General features: G+C 38.7%; 1 protein-coding gene across 16 annotated transcripts in view; it reads left to right on the plus strand.

Moving 5' to 3' along the window:
* Nucleotides 1–15,392, plus strand: part of ADD1 (adducin 1) — a 63,953-nt gene that overhangs the window by 44,987 nt on the left and 3,574 nt on the right. For 2 of the 16 annotated variants that reach the window (XM_027891399.1, XM_027891401.1), the window contains exons 11-17: nucleotides 1,139–1,240; nucleotides 3,065–3,154; nucleotides 3,250–3,267; nucleotides 3,979–4,071; nucleotides 9,963–10,119; nucleotides 10,985–11,359; nucleotides 12,130–12,225. In XM_027891399.1, the coding sequence (XP_027747200.1) occupies nucleotides 1,139–1,240; nucleotides 3,065–3,154; nucleotides 3,250–3,267; nucleotides 3,979–4,071; nucleotides 9,963–10,119; nucleotides 10,985–11,359; nucleotides 12,130–12,225 (931 nt within the window). Of the gene's footprint in view, nucleotides 1–1,138; nucleotides 1,241–3,064; nucleotides 3,155–3,249; nucleotides 3,268–3,978; nucleotides 4,072–9,962; nucleotides 10,120–10,984; nucleotides 11,360–12,129; nucleotides 12,226–12,975; nucleotides 13,011–15,392 lie in introns of those variants that run through there. The other 14 variants (XM_027891412.1, XM_027891415.1, XM_027891403.1 and 11 more) reach the window with 10 other exon arrangements.

Genomic DNA, 15,392 nt, shown 5'->3' on the forward strand with positions numbered 1-15,392 from the left:
AACCAGGCTTGCTTTACTGTTCGGTGCATTTTCTATGCAACAACGATTGGAAATTAGGGCACGAAAAGTAAAGTAAATAGATCAAGATAAAAGAGTTAGTTGTGCATCAAATTAAACAGAGCCCCATACTAAATGCACGGATCAAATAAAGCAGCCTTCTCTGAAGAACCCATGAAGCGCTTAAAGCTTGTGTTTGGGATATTTTTGTAACCTTCTGAGCTATGAGTTATAAAATATTCGACATCACCAAACTGTTCCTGTAGGTTGCTGTGCTGGTACAGCCATTTATTTGTGCAGAAGCTAATTCTGGTAACAGAACATTTTGCTGAAGTAGCTTGTTTTAATGCAAAACTTTGGTGATGCCCACTCTTGCTTTACAGTACGGAGTCATTCACTAAACCTGGTTAGTGACATCACATTGCTTTTCATACTTCTGTCATCTTATGCTTTAAGTTGGCTTTGATGTTTGTTGGGTACCAGAGGATTGAATCAATGATCTCTCTGTCTCTCTCACGTTATTTTGTAAAAACACCCAGTGCAGAAAATGAGAACGGCAAAAACAGGGTTTTAGAGCTCATGTCTTAGATCTTGCTGTACTTCTGTTTGGGCAAGGAATAGTGTCCTTTCTAAACAAATATGAACTCACTGTGGAATTCCAGATAAAATTGTCCTTACAAATAAGTAATTATATTGGCATTTTCCTACTCCTGTATTAATATGTCTATTCATAAAGTGAGAAGTAGGTGGTTTTTAGAAACAGAAACACTGCAGCTGCCAGTGTGGTCAAGTGCACAGAAAACCAGCTGAAAACCCTTTGGTCTCTGAATTGCACGTGGCTGTAGTAACAGCATACTTTTGGGTGGAAGTTATTTGCAAGTTAACTGGCTCTCTGATTGTTGTTTTTGTGACTAGCTTGACTTAATAGAATGATTCTGATCTCTAGAAATGTATCTGAAGGTACAGTTTATATTACTGGTGAAGAAAGCAACCTCCTATTAGGAACAACTAGAAGAATGCAATCATTGGTTCAGTTCTCTGCTCTGTATAATGCATGATCGACTGTGATGTGAATTTGCTGCTCTGAGTGTCCGTAGCCATTACAGCAGCTCTGACTCTGCAACTGTTCTTGATGTTACAGTGGACTAAAGAGGATGGACATAGAACTGCCACCTCTGCTGTCCCTAACCTGTTTGTTCCATTGAACACCAACCCCAAGGAGGTCCAGGAAATGAGGAACAAGGTTTGTAATAAAAGCAGAATAACTTCGTTTTGGTCGTTGCTACCATTAAGTTGTGTACTTGTAATGAACTGACTTACTTGGCTGTAGTGAGATTTTGGGGGTTCAGTAACACAGCTCTGGTGTTGTCCTGTCCCTTTATAACTAAATACTGAAACAATTCCTAGGTGTTCTGAACTGATCTTGGGAAAAGTTAATATTTCTGTCCACAACATGAAGACTTTCCTTTTTCTTAGCCCAGTTGCTGGGTGCCTCTGAAACAGCCAGCCCTGAGTTTATGGTAGTAATTCTGTTCCCCGAGATCATAGCTTTACATCAATGACCTGTTTTCCTCTTTTGATTTCACCAGTTGAAATTGTGGCCCAGACAAAGTAGTCTATGGATCTCTCTCTGTAATTTAATTTATGATATTATAATAAGCTGTGGTTGTTGCAGTAATTTATTTTTTTTGCCTTCAGAACTCCATGTTAATCTTTTTGAAATGAGCTTGCAGGTAATTTTCCAGTTTTCAAATTTCAGGTCTTGTCACCATTAACCAACAGGAAAGCACTGAATGCACTGAGGTTTTTCAATTTATTTCCTTTAAAGTATAAAATATGCCCTGGTATCTTGTTAATACTTGACTTGTTCTGGGTTGTTTTGCTGCCTCTGACTGATGGCCATATGGAACATGGGAGTTAGCATTATGTCACAGGAAGGGCTGTGTGCAGGGGTACTAGCAGGAATACTGACTTGTTCTAAAATAGTTTGTATATGGCTGACAGAGCTTATGCTTTTCTTGACTTGGCGCTGTAAAATAATAATCAGAATTCAGGTGAAATTTCCAAGCAGTTTCTTGGTGTTTGAAACACAAATATTGTTTTATTAAAAAATTTGAATGAGGTGACTAAGAGAAGTAAGACTTCAAATTTTATGCTTTGCCAGTGATGAGAAGGGTAGTAAATTAGAAACAAATACTAATGGTTCAGGATCTCCAAGCTTCCTGAAATGCCAAGTATTAATAGCATGTCTTATTTGTATATATGTATGCATGTGGTGTTTTTTTAATAAATAGAATGCCCTTTTTAGTTGTAAAGTAGAGGCCTTTTGAGATGCATGCTTTTCTGCCTTTGTCTTGGAACAAGAACTAAAATATAAATAAATTTTGAGTCAATTGTTAAGAATTCTTTGCCTCTGTAGGATATCTAATTTAAATTACCTAGGTTTAAAGATCCAGTTTCTATTCCCATGTTCTATATGGAAAGAACTGAAAAGTATTTAGGATGCAATAAAAGGGGTGTGTTTGCATTAACTGACACTCTGGTGTTCTCACAGAGAAATTATTTACATACCCTTTTGAGAATATGGTCCTGACTAGATCCAAAAATGAGATGTTGTGCAGTGTTTCACAGTAAATTCTGTAGGAAGATGGTAAGTGGTGTAATATCAGTGACTGGTGGCTGATGGCAGAAACCTGTAACTGGTCAGATACAATAGACTTACACAAGTGGGATCTCTGTGCTTCTCTGCTCACTTTTCACACACTGGAGGTGTCTGTTACATGCTCTGTAGAGTTTTACCATGAGCTAGTACTAAAAAACAAAGGACAACACCTGCTGTGATGTTTAAAGACTAAATTCTGAGAAATGGGATGGAACAGCCAGGAACCTGAACACTCGCCTTCAAGTGGTGTTTATGAGCTCAGCTGCGGTTGATGTGTAGGGCCATAGCAATCAACACTGGTTTGCAGCCTGCTGGCAGGTTCACTCACCCCTTTTTCAGACACAAAAATGTGGTCAACTTTTCTCTGCTGTTCATGGGACTGTGTTCTGCTGCTTTCCTTTACAGATCCGAGAGCAAAATTTGCAAGACATTAAAACCGCGGGCCCTCAATCACAGGTTCTTTCTGGGGTAGTTGTGGACAGGAGTCTCGTACAGGTGAGAGTATAAAATTCCTAAAACCATTAGCTTAATCTGCGATATCCTCTGCTTTCACCTAATATATCACTATGAAATTATTCTCTAATTGGCAGAGAGTAACTGTTTATAAGGTAAGTCTTAGAGGTAACACCGTTGTCTTTGCGAGAGTGCTCAGGGTCAGAAATGTAGAGGCTTCAGCCATGTAGCCCAAGCATGCCCGTGGAGGATGCTTTTTGGTTTTTTTTGCTGAATGTAATGCATGAAATTCAGAAGGCTTTTTTCTATGGGTTAGATTCTTGTTCAGAAATATTGGGCTTTGTGACAACTTTGTTTTTTGAGTTTGTGTATCTTGAAGTATTAATACTGGGCACAACAGGCTTACTGTGGGGCAGTAGTGTTTCGTGTTAAATATGGTTTTTCATGCTTCATAATTTCAACTGCTTGAAGAGCAGTTTGGGAAAAAAGCTATTACACATCAATAAAACTTAAAAGCAGTATATCTGGATATACAAAAGACTATAAATCATAGCTCAAAGTAAAGTAAGAATTAGAGCTGTACAGTTACATTGTGTAGCTGACTAACTTTAAAGCTTTATGTGAGTGCTTTAACTGCCCCGATAAGTATTTTCTGATATACTTTTTAAAGTTTGACAAGTCTTACCATGACCATATCATTATTCATGCTGGGTGTCATATTGTGTGCATGTCATTTCATTGTCATTTGCAATTTCATCTACCAGTTAGTGTTTCTTTGCATGTTTTTAGCAAGCCTCACAACGCTTTCGGTTGATGTTTTCAAGCCCGGGCTCGGTTTGCTCTGTTTACCCAATTTACTGTTGCAGGATGCTCCCCTCTCAGACTGTACGGAATCTATTGAAGGGCTCGATCTCACAGAGCAGGCCTTTAGTCCCGCTAAATCTCTGTCTGTTAGAAAGGTACTGCCCTGTCATACTGCTCTCAATACTGTTGTTCACCCTTCGTTTAACCTCTCCTTACCCTGACCTTTTCCCTCTGTTAGCTAATGACTTGGCTAGAAAAGAAAAAAGGTGGAAATAGATGGATCTCAGAATTATGTGTATGCAATGGTACAAACAGTTGCTTTACCCTGTTAAAGTGTCTTTTAAGGATTTTGATCTTTTTATTTGTACAAGCTGGTGAGGAAACACTTCTGATGTTAAGGTGCTGCGTATAGTGGGTTTCTTTGTACATGCTGTTAGTGTTGAATTACTGTGAGATCAGTTTAGAGTTAGTTTAATCTCAGCCTGATTCCATCAGTGTAACTCCAAGGATACCACATACTCAGTGTGTTATGCTGACAGGCACTGTCAGCTCCTGATCCCACATTGTTAGACATCTGACTTCCTTGGAACTTCCTGCAGTAATCTACTAGTGTTGCCATGTGATACCCCACACTTCCAAAATCGATTGGTTTTCAAACCTGTAACCATGCTTGTGCTTACCTAATATACATTAAATACAGAATAAATTCAAGAGATGTGGGGATGTTGGGGTCAGTCCTCGGGGCTGACTGAACAGGAGCAGCTGCACACTGCAAACAACGTGTCCTCCACTGTGCTGCTTTCCCCAGTTTCAAAGATGTTTCTGAGAGGTGATCTAACAGGGAAGCACAGTGTGTAAATCAGCATCAGTGCCTCTGCTGCTCCAGGATTTTATCTAAAAGACTCTTAAATCTTGGTTTTAGGTCTTGCCTAACACCTCATCAGAATAGCTTTCCCGTGCAGAAAAACTCAGAATACTTTGAATTACACCATTGTTGAAAACCTGGTGGTTTTATAACACTTTCTAATGTAATGAGCCAGTTTGTGTTATAGATACTTGGATCATACTGAGGATTTAATAATGATCATAGTTTGATTGCAGTGTGTTTTTGTCCATATTTTGAAAGGAAAAATAATAAAATGCCGTTTCCAAATTTAAGATGAAAAATAAAATAAAGCCAAATTCTTCCAGGCAGTGTTTGCCTCTTATTCTCTGCTTAATAATACCTTCAAAGTGAAAAATTATTTTTTATAGTCATCCATTGGTTATCACAACACAAGCAGTTTCTATCATCAGTAATGTATTTCAAGTATTATATTTGAACAATGGCATCACTTTTCTATAAAACTGTTCAGATAGTTTACCTGAATTTTTGTAGATGGCAAAGAACTAGCAAATGGTCTGTTGGTTATATAATTTTGCCTAATAGTATCATATTAGGGTTTAGATGTCCAAATTATTTGTTTCCATTTTCGTGGTGTTGTGAAAGTGCTTTCTGCCTGAAATACTGTGTAAAAGTAGATCACAGTGGTCAATTGCAGGAGTAATTATTAAATAGAAGTGGCCTATTTCATAGACTTTATTTTAATATGGATTGTCACCTCAATGCTTAATAGTTTTCCATCTGGGGGCAAAAGACAAAACCCAAAACCAAACAAATGACCCCCTCCAAAAAAAACCCGACCCAAACCAGAAAACCCAATGAACCCAACAACAACAGCAAAAACAACAACAACAAAAAAGAACACCAACAAAAAAAAACACCCACCAGAGAAATTTCCTCGAAAGATAGAAAGATTCTCCCCAAAATTTGTCATGTATTGCGGAACAAAGGAAGTGTGAGTGATCTTATGATGCCCACGTAAACCTCACCTGAAAATTTCAATGAAACTTTTGAGTCCTGTACGTCAAGGACTTACGGACTTTTAGGTACCAGGTAATTACAGGTTCTCAGTTGACAAATTCTTTGACAATTACGGATCAAATAAAAAGTTTCTCTAATTGCGGTAACACTCAGAATTGTATTATGTTTACAGTTGACATTGAGCTTTATATCAACTACTAATGCACACTATTTCGGACAGAAAACCCCGTGTGTAGAGTTTGCATGTAGTGCTTTGAGTGTCCCGTGCCCATGGCTGCAGCAGTGAGCTCTCCATTCTGCCTCGTCACTTGCTTTGTCCATGTTCTGAGAAGTCCTGGCCGTGTTGCAACACAAGCTCCTTGTGCATCGTGTAATTTTATTCCCGTTTGGACTGGGTTAACCAAGCTTCTGCTGCAGTCTCAGCTGAACAACAGGGAATGCTGGTTATTCTTACCGGTGACCAGCCTGTAGTCTGATCTAATAAAATAAATTCACATGAAGTTTTCAAGATTTTTAACTAGAAGGGAATTCAGCCGTTTCGTGTCTCTTCCTTTAGAACGGAAATTCTGTGGCTTTGTTCTTCATGAAGAGCCTCTCAGTTCTGCCCCAGACAACCCCACTGGGTTTGAGTGGCGGCTTCTACATGAACAGCACTTCAGGAATCTCGGTGTTTTGGATAAAGGCACTGCATTAATGTCAGGTTGTGTTAGGACAATTATTATGAACCTGAGTGAGAGAAGAATTGGCATGTAGAAGGTGCCAATTCGGTCATATCTTTCCCTGAGAACAAGGTGAAATGCTTGCCTGTTAAATAATGCTCAGTTTTGAATTTTTCTCTGAAAGCAAGATTTGGTGTAGAAGTTGCAAAATTACGTGATCATCTAAAATTTCCATGTGGGAAATATGAGGTCCATGGTTAATATGAAGCTGTTGTGTATCATTACCTATAAATTACTTTCCCTTTGGATCTTTGTGGGAGTGTGTGCCCCTACAAAAATTTTTCAGAGTGAGAATACATTCTGTTTATTAATGTAATCTCTCCATTAGTTTTTACAGTGTAGAAAATGCTGCTGATATTCAGGTGCTTACATGTGCAATCAGACTTCAAATAGTCATCAAAATACTATTAGAGAATCATCATCAAAGTAATAGTAGTATCAGCATAATCCAGATGAAATCACTATAACATTAGTTTTTTTCATGTTATCTTGTGTTGAAACAAAATGTGAGTCTTTTTATGGGAATTTATTCCCTGTCTACAGGCTCTTTAATACTGGAAGTAATTCCAGACCGATTTTCTTGTTCAGATTTCCTTAAACTTTCATAGGAGTCTCCAAGTGGCATAGAGAGGTTAATAGCTCTGCAAAATCTTGTCTGTTTTAATGTCACATTTGACATTTTAAAATATGTCCTGTACTGTCTTTTTAGTCCTTTATAATTGTTTTCTTTCTGTCCCATACTTCATTTTGTGTAGTATATTTTTATGTACATTCTTGGAATGCTGTTTTGTGGCCTATTCTGTGAAGTAAAATATCTCTGCTTCTTTGATTTGTACACACTTTAGAGTAATCATACTGCAGAGCTTACTAATGTATCACTGTAATTTATTTCCCATGTAGACTCAGTGCCTCTATTGATATAAATTTCATTAGTGGCCTGTGAACTGCTTCCATCTTATTGATACTGAGTGAAACTGGATGTGCTAATCTGGAATCAGCTTTTAGCAGATCAAAAGTTTGCCTTTCTTGTCTCTTATGTAATTTTTCTGCTTTTATGGTCCAAGAACCACAAGTACTTTTTTCTTTATAATACATAATTCACTTACTGTCCTTGCCTCTGATACTTTCAGTATTGCTTCTCTTGGGTCAAAGCTACTCAGCAAGTACAAATACTGCTTGCATTGATTGTGGGTATTTTTTGTGTGGGTCCCATTTTGGTTTGGTTTGGTTTTTTTTATCTAGTAAATGTGATAAGCTTGATTTGCTACTTTTATTCCCAGTAGTTAACAAGGGTACTCCCTGAGGAGGAGAACAATCATGGCAGTGCAGAAGGCATCTTGCTGCAAACTGCCTCTCTTGCTGTTTGTCATCGTTAAATAACAGGCATCAGTAACATTCTGTTCCATTAGAAGTTGTTCTACCCAGGCATTCTGGATTTAACTTGCAACATTCAAAGATCCTTAAACATTCCAGGGATACCAATGAAATACACACAGTGTTGTGTGTCTGATTTCTCTGTTGGCTTCTGTAATCCCAGAAAAGTTTAGAAACTCTGCCTGGGATCAGTGCTTTGCAAAGTCCTGCTACTCATTGCTGAGTTTTGGTTAAAACTACACCCTTAATCTGAAGGGTGGCCAAAGGTGGAGAGGGAAATACAAAACTGCCCTGGGCACCAGTTTTCTGCCATCATTAAAAGATGAGACCTGTAGTTTTAGGGCTGTTTTAAATTTTCTATGAAACAATTAGGATTTGTACAAAGACTGATATTTCTGTGGGGTTTTTTTATGCATTATTATGTGAGAAAAGCTGTGGCCATCAAATCAGTGTTTCATGGAAACAGTTGAGATTTTGACATTCTGCTGACATTGTGCATCTAAGATGAAGTTTCCTCTTACTTTATGAAGAAACAGAAATGATCTGTAATGTTTTAGAGATGTTTCTCTCCTGCGGTTCCTTTCAGGGTCTTACACTGGAGACTTGTTACGCTGTTCCTTCTTTGGTACTTGTGGCTGGTGTTTGCTTCCTGAAAAGTAGCAGAGATTCTAACAACCAGCTGTTCTTACCTCCCTGGGTTGCTCTAGACCAGATTTCTGGAGATCTCTCCCGAGGCTTTCAGAAGTAGCTGACTGCTCTTGTCCTCATAACATCTGGACATTCTTGTCTGTCACCTCCTTGGTGCTGACAGCTTGTCCAGAGCAGCTCTCGGCATCTAAAACAACATGTTGTTTTCGTCAGTTTTGCAGTGAAGATCCCGTGCTTGTCCATGAAGAATGGACATGGAATGGAGCGTTTGTCTCTTTGTTCGGGCACTGCGTATTTTTAAACTGTGCTTCTAAATGCTTTCTTTAAATATTGGTACAAATAACACTTGAATATGGTCAGTCAGTAACCCTGTAGCTGTTTGGTAATGGAATTCAAATACCTCTTTCCAACAATGAAGGCAGTTTGGGAATCAACCTGATACGGGGCACAGGCCACATTTCCAGACTAGTGTCAGTAGAGTTCTGTATATCCAATGGAAAAACCCAAATACTTGGACAAGTCACTTGAGAGATAGAGCAGCTATCTCCAGGCAAGCATCTTCCGTACTCAAGACAACGAAAAACCAATGGCTTTAGTCTTTACTATATGGTTAGAGAAGAAAAACTAAAAACCTTAACATTGGAGAATCTGATGCAGCTGCTTTTGTCCAGTGGATCTTAATGTACTTAGAATTGCTAATGTTATATTTTTATTTGTTTAACTTTTTATCTGGCTTATGTGACAAATGTTATAGATGTAAATATGCTAACTTGTATAAAATTACAGTTAACCTTAATGACTTAAAAATGGCTTGTAATAAACTGTTAATCTGGTATATACAGAACACATACAAGATGGCTTTTTACTATAACATCTGTTAGGTGTTATGTACTAGCTGCTAGAAATGGCTTTTCCATTACTTAAAAAAATACAAAGCAAAACAACAACAACAACAACAACAACAACAATAATAATAATAATAATAATAATAATAATAATAATAATAAAAGACAAAACAATAAACCAAATGACAAACAGAAATACCTGTAAACTGAGTCCTGTGACCTTTTACAAGTATTCTGTGCCCAGACTGCCATGCAGGTGGGCCTGGTATCATGTTTCTTTTGTGGGGAGAAAAAGAAACTTGATATACTTTTGTGACTTCATATATAATTCAGCTGGACTGTTTGGCTGCTGTTTGATTTGCTCCTTAATGGTTGATATTCCCTGGTGGAGACCTATTTTCTCCTTTTTTATTAACCTGCTGTGAATTAAATTAAAAAAAAATCTGTAATAGCTTTTTTTTTAATTTAAGAGAAAAAAGTAGCATTTTTCAGATGATCTCTTTGTTTTGTTTTTGGTTGCTTTGTAGCCTCTGCACTTCTCAGGGTTCTGCAAGTTACTGCTTGATTGCAGATGTATCCTAATTTTCTTTTGCCAGGGAGAACTGGTGACTGCATCAAAGGCAATAATTGAGAAGGAATATCAACCAAAAGTCATAGTGAGCACAACAGGACCAAATCCCTTCAATAAACTCACTGACCGAGAACTGGAAGAATATCGCAAAGAAGTTGAGAGAAAGCAGAAGGGACCAGAAGGTTGGTTTCTCTGTGTGTATTTTTTCCTGCAACAGACTGTAATAACAACAACTGTATTACTGATTTGAAGGTGGGTTATCTGCGAAGGCCATGGATACATTGTCCAGCTTTTGTGTGTTTCGGTTTTTCCAGTGTGAATTAGAGATTTGAGAAGCGTGTTGGAGATAGAATGTGCCATCTGAGTGTTAACAGTGTGTTCTGTGAAACAGATCGATCTCATTCTACAGTTATCCCAGCTGGACAGCAGGGCCAGTTACTGCTGCTGTTAGGAAGTTGAAAGCGTGAAACTTAAGTCAGAAAAATGTTCTGGTACTGCAAAGTGTTGCAGATTGTTCTGCTTTATTTCCCCTGGCACTAGAGCTGGGCTAGGCCAGGGAATGGTGGTGTTTTATAGCAGCAACTCTGCACGTTTCTAACTCACTGAAATTTGTGGATTTGAGGAATCCATTGAATGGGGAAGGTACAGAATAACGTTTTGTTGCTGTTTGGAAATGGAACATCTTGGGCACTTCCCCTAAAACAGACTTTCTAAATTATCAGAGAATTATGATGGATCTGTGCTGTAAAAAGAGTTTGTTGCTGCATCTTTGGTGCCTCTCCTGCTTTGCTTCCATATAATTTTAAGGAATGAAACTTAAAACACTCATCTGATGAGAGGTTATGGATTCGAGTGATGCAGGAACCAGAGGTTCCTTCTCTTGCAGTGTGTGTTCCCTGCACCTGTTTTTTTGGGACAGCAATGTAGGAGCCATTGTATGTGTCGGGTTAATGAAGTGCTGGGTGGGGTGGGGTGGGATGCTCTCCTGTCATGCCTGTTTAACTGCGTGCCTTTATTCTCTCAGTAACAATGCCACATCCTTCTTAGATAAGGTGTCAGAATATGGAGAGACTGTGTTACTGAGGCAGACACCAGCTGGGGAACTGAGTGCAGTGCTTAGAAATCAGACCATCAGTGAGCAAAACACGTCAGATAAAAAATCCCTGGATTTGAAAGGCAGATCAAACACCTTTCAAGGAACAGATACGAAGACTTTACAGGATCGTGGCGTATCATCACTGTCTAAATCCTTAGATAACACTCAGTTTGCTGCTGCGTGGGTTTCTTGTCACACCACGCAGCAAGACATCCCACATCTAAATGGAGAAGAGCCAGCTGGGCAGAAGTCCTCCCATAAGGAATTTCATACTGCAGTGATCAAAGCACTGAGGTCCGATCCTGACCTTTTGGCTGAGGCCTCAGGTATTACTAACATGGTACAGCTGCGCTTGCAATCCAGGGAACAACCTCTTTACCTGCACCATTTGGAGAATCTGTCAGTTGACTCTCATCTGTAGGCCTGATTTCACTTTTAATTGTGTAGGTGAACTGTAGGGAACAATGTTTTAAAGTTGTTCCTGATATACGGTGTGCTCTGTTAATGTTTTCCTTTGGATCTAGGGCTGTTTAAAGCTGGAAGCAAGGGGGACCCTCTTACTAATAACAAATACTCAAACCACTGTGAATCTGTTTGGAATCATATAATTACTGCATGTTTTTCTGATTATCTGTGCAGTCTTCTTTTCTTTCGGGACGCAATTTTGTTTACTTAGAGTTTCAGCAATACAAAGCAAGCAAAAGAACAATATCTTGTGCAGGCCTGATAGCATATCCCTTCCCCCATGTTCGTTTATATCTTCCTTGTGGTTTTTCCTCACAAGTTTCCTTTAGAACGACATGATAAATCAATTCGTAGGCAATTACACTATTCTTACCCTCTTAATGAAAAAAAAAACCAAACAAAAAAAACCCCCAAAAGCTACGGAGCACAACTGAGACTTGAACAGTTTTGTTAGTATCAAACTGTCATTTAATTTTCTTTTGCTTGTTTTGGTATTATATAATATCCTGGCAGAATTTTGATTCAGAAAAACGTATTGATATCTTGAGTGCATGGAGCAAAGGGCACTTGTTTTCTCACATGCTGAGAGGTTTTGTTTGCCTTTTTGATCTCTCTTTGCCCCCACCTGCAGAGCCTTCAGAAGATGGCAGGCCACAGAAAGAGAGAAGCCCCCCTGATCACACTTCAGCTCGCACTCCTCCCAGCACGCCCATTAAAATAGAGGAAGGTATGTTCTTCTGATTTGGGGGCAGGGGAGACCAGTAACTGCATCCTTAGTGACTGACGCATGAAAGTACATGAACCAGTATCTAATAACAGTCAATATTACTTGTATTTCATTGTTCTACTACCTAAAGTATACTCCACTGAACTGTGAGTGTAACAGGAGTTATGTTTACAATAATAAAGAAGTGTGCATTAATATAAAGACAAATTTTCATCTCTCCAGAACTGCCTTGTCATCTCTTGGTGTTTCTCAACTGATTTACCTTTTTGTACATTTTCTGTGAGAGAGAATTACTCTTGTGAAATGAAATAGTGTCTGATGGTGAACCAGACACATATCTAAATGCTTTGGTAAATCTTCACTGATTGCACATTTCTTAAACATTATTGTACTTGGATTACACCTCAGTAAATATTTTTTCCGACTCAATTTGAATCTAAATTTGATTATTTGCTCACCTTATGTCGTAGTTTTAACTAAAATGAGAGCAGGGCTTCTGAAGTCAACAATTTCCTCGAAAAAGGATAAAATTACCATCTCAAACCGGTGTAATCCAATTATTGTCTCGTTTCCTTTACCTTGTTACATTGTACATATCACCTGTCTGTTAGTCTGCCATTCACTACTTCATCTCATTCCATTTTCTACAAGAATGGTTGCAACCATTCTTCTAACGTAACACAATGGCTGTGATGAATGCATAGATTCTCTACTTGTGCTTTTTTCTTCTTGTGGCTGCGTTACAAACAGGAGATGGATATGCTAAAGAGTACCTGTTACCATAGTAAGTATCATTCCATACTCTGACCTGCTTTTGTGCTTTGCTTCACTCTTGCATCTTTGTTTACTAAGGCTTTTGTTGGTTTTGCTTTTTCTTTTTTCTTTTAATTTAAAAAAGCAGGTTTTTTCAGTTGAGATGTCGGTTTCTTTAGTGCTCAATTTCATGAAATTCCAGGTAGTTGCAGATCTCATGTTAAAGCACACTCCCCCTCTGAGACAGACTGTGAAAGTCACCTTACGTGTTTCCATATCTGTGTGTCCAGTTCCTCAGTTTGAAAAGGAATAGTCTGAAGCTGTCTCTGAAGTGAGATATAGCTGAAACAGCCCTGGAAGTTTCTGCCCCAACAGTTTGCTGCTGCCCACACAGTTTGGGCCTGGTAATGAAATGGAAGAGTTCCTAATCTATTCCAGTGCAAAAGTGCCACCACTGACATGGATTTAAACTTACCCAGCAGACTTCTGCACAGAAGTGGATATGGAACTATTTCCATATTTTCTGTTAGCTCCAGGGGAATTCAAATTCCAACCAAGGAATAGCAGCAAGTACTTGGTGGCAGCAACTTCTACAGCTGTTTCAGCTATCTCTGCAGGGCTCCTTCGGATTATGCTTTGGAGAAATAAAAGTGTTTGTATGTCCTGTTATATCTGAAAGTCAGTGTGTTTGTCATAGGTATGAAAGTCAAACTACATCGTAGACACCTGTGATGTTACTGATAAAGTTCTAAAACCTGAAGCTTCTTTCAAACAGAGAATTGTGTTCCCCAAACTCTTCTAGTATAAGTTTTCCAGGACAAACATAGCAAACTTATTTTAGAGAGTAACTGGAAGTTCACACCATGACAGCTTTGATTGGGGGAGGTTCTGTAGAAGGACAGTGTTCTCTGTATACGGCCTCTTCTCAACTTTGATTCATTGTATTCTTTCTATTTAAGTGTAGTTGAAGTCAGTCAAGCGTTTTGTGTTAACTCAGTTATAGCCTAGTTGGTATGTTTGTCCACATCTTTGTGTTAAGGGAAAAACCCAGCCCCATAAACCTTTATTTTCATAAGTAATGTGAAGTGTAAACACACACTAGTATTGATGTTATGCTTCAAACAAACACTTAAGCCACAGTATATATATAAAGGGAGAACATGGATGTAGAGATGATTATTCGGAAAAAACTTTAGAAATGTTCAGGTACTGCTGAATTCTTAAACTGTGAATAGGTTTTGCAGCAAGATACATATTTTTTAAACCTTCCTAGTTCTGAAATCCATCCAGTAGAGTAGCAGAGCATTTGCATGTTGTGTGCTGGCTCCATTGAATGTGGAATTTGTAAATCTCTCTAATTCTGGTAAAATACTGCCCGTAGCGAGCTGGATAAACAGATGTTTGCTTGATTCCAGCATCATGGTAATCTATTTAATAAGGATGATGGGAAGGATAGCAGTCCTGTATTAATGAGCTGTAAACCCACTTATATTTATTCAACGCTCAGGCCAGCTGGCAAATGCTGTTTGAATGCCTGTTGCTTCCTATTCTTTACTTTGAAGGAATTTCTAATTCCTTTTTTTAAAACTTCAAAACTTTCTTAAAAAAAAAAAAAAAAAAAGATAAACCTGACTAATGGCCTGTTCTAAAAACTGAGCCAACTAACGAGTAGAATATTTTTACTTGGAAGGGACTAACAGTGACCATCTAGTCCCACTGCCTGACCCGATTCAGGGCTGACCAAAAGGTAAAGCAGGTTATTAAGGGTGCTGTGCAAATGCCTCTAAAACACTGACAGACCTGGGGCATCAACCACCTCTCTGGGAAGTCTGTTCCAGTGTCTGACCACCCGCTCAGTAAAGAAATGCTTCCTGAAGTCCCGTCTGAACCTCCCCTGGTGCAGCTTTGAACCATCCCCACGCATCCTATCAACTGGATCCCAGGGAAAAGAGCTCAGCAATGCTTTCAGTTAATTCCTGAAAAGTTAAATGAAATCCAAAAGCAGTGTAGTGGCAGTGAAGAATTGTAGCTGGTGTTTCTTATGACTCTGTGTCTCCCATACATACACAGGCTAAACTGGACTGTCAGGGGTCAGCTTGTACTGTACATAACTGCTTTCTCTTTCTCGCTCTGGTTTAAATCCTGCCTGCATTATAACTTTTAAACTGCTAACTTGTGCATTCCGAGTGTTTGGCACTGGATACTACTGTGTGGTGTTTATTTAACCTATTAGAAGCTCATGGTGCTCTAGGCAAAACATGTCTGTTTCCTAGCAGGTGTTCACAGAACAGAGCCCTCTAAAATATATCAGAGGATTATTAATCCTATCTGGCAGAAGTAAAAAGAACACTGTTGTTTTCATAGGAAAAATGGGAAAGTATCAAGCATTTCCTGTAAATTCTTATGAAAGCCTT

This window comes from Empidonax traillii, unplaced genomic scaffold (assembly GCF_003031625.1).
Source record: "Empidonax traillii isolate 1590-97213 ecotype Southwest subspecies unplaced genomic scaffold, ASM303162v1 scaffold321:size1084243, whole genome shotgun sequence".
NCBI classification, from domain to species: Eukaryota; Metazoa; Chordata; class Aves; order Passeriformes; family Tyrannidae; genus Empidonax; species Empidonax traillii.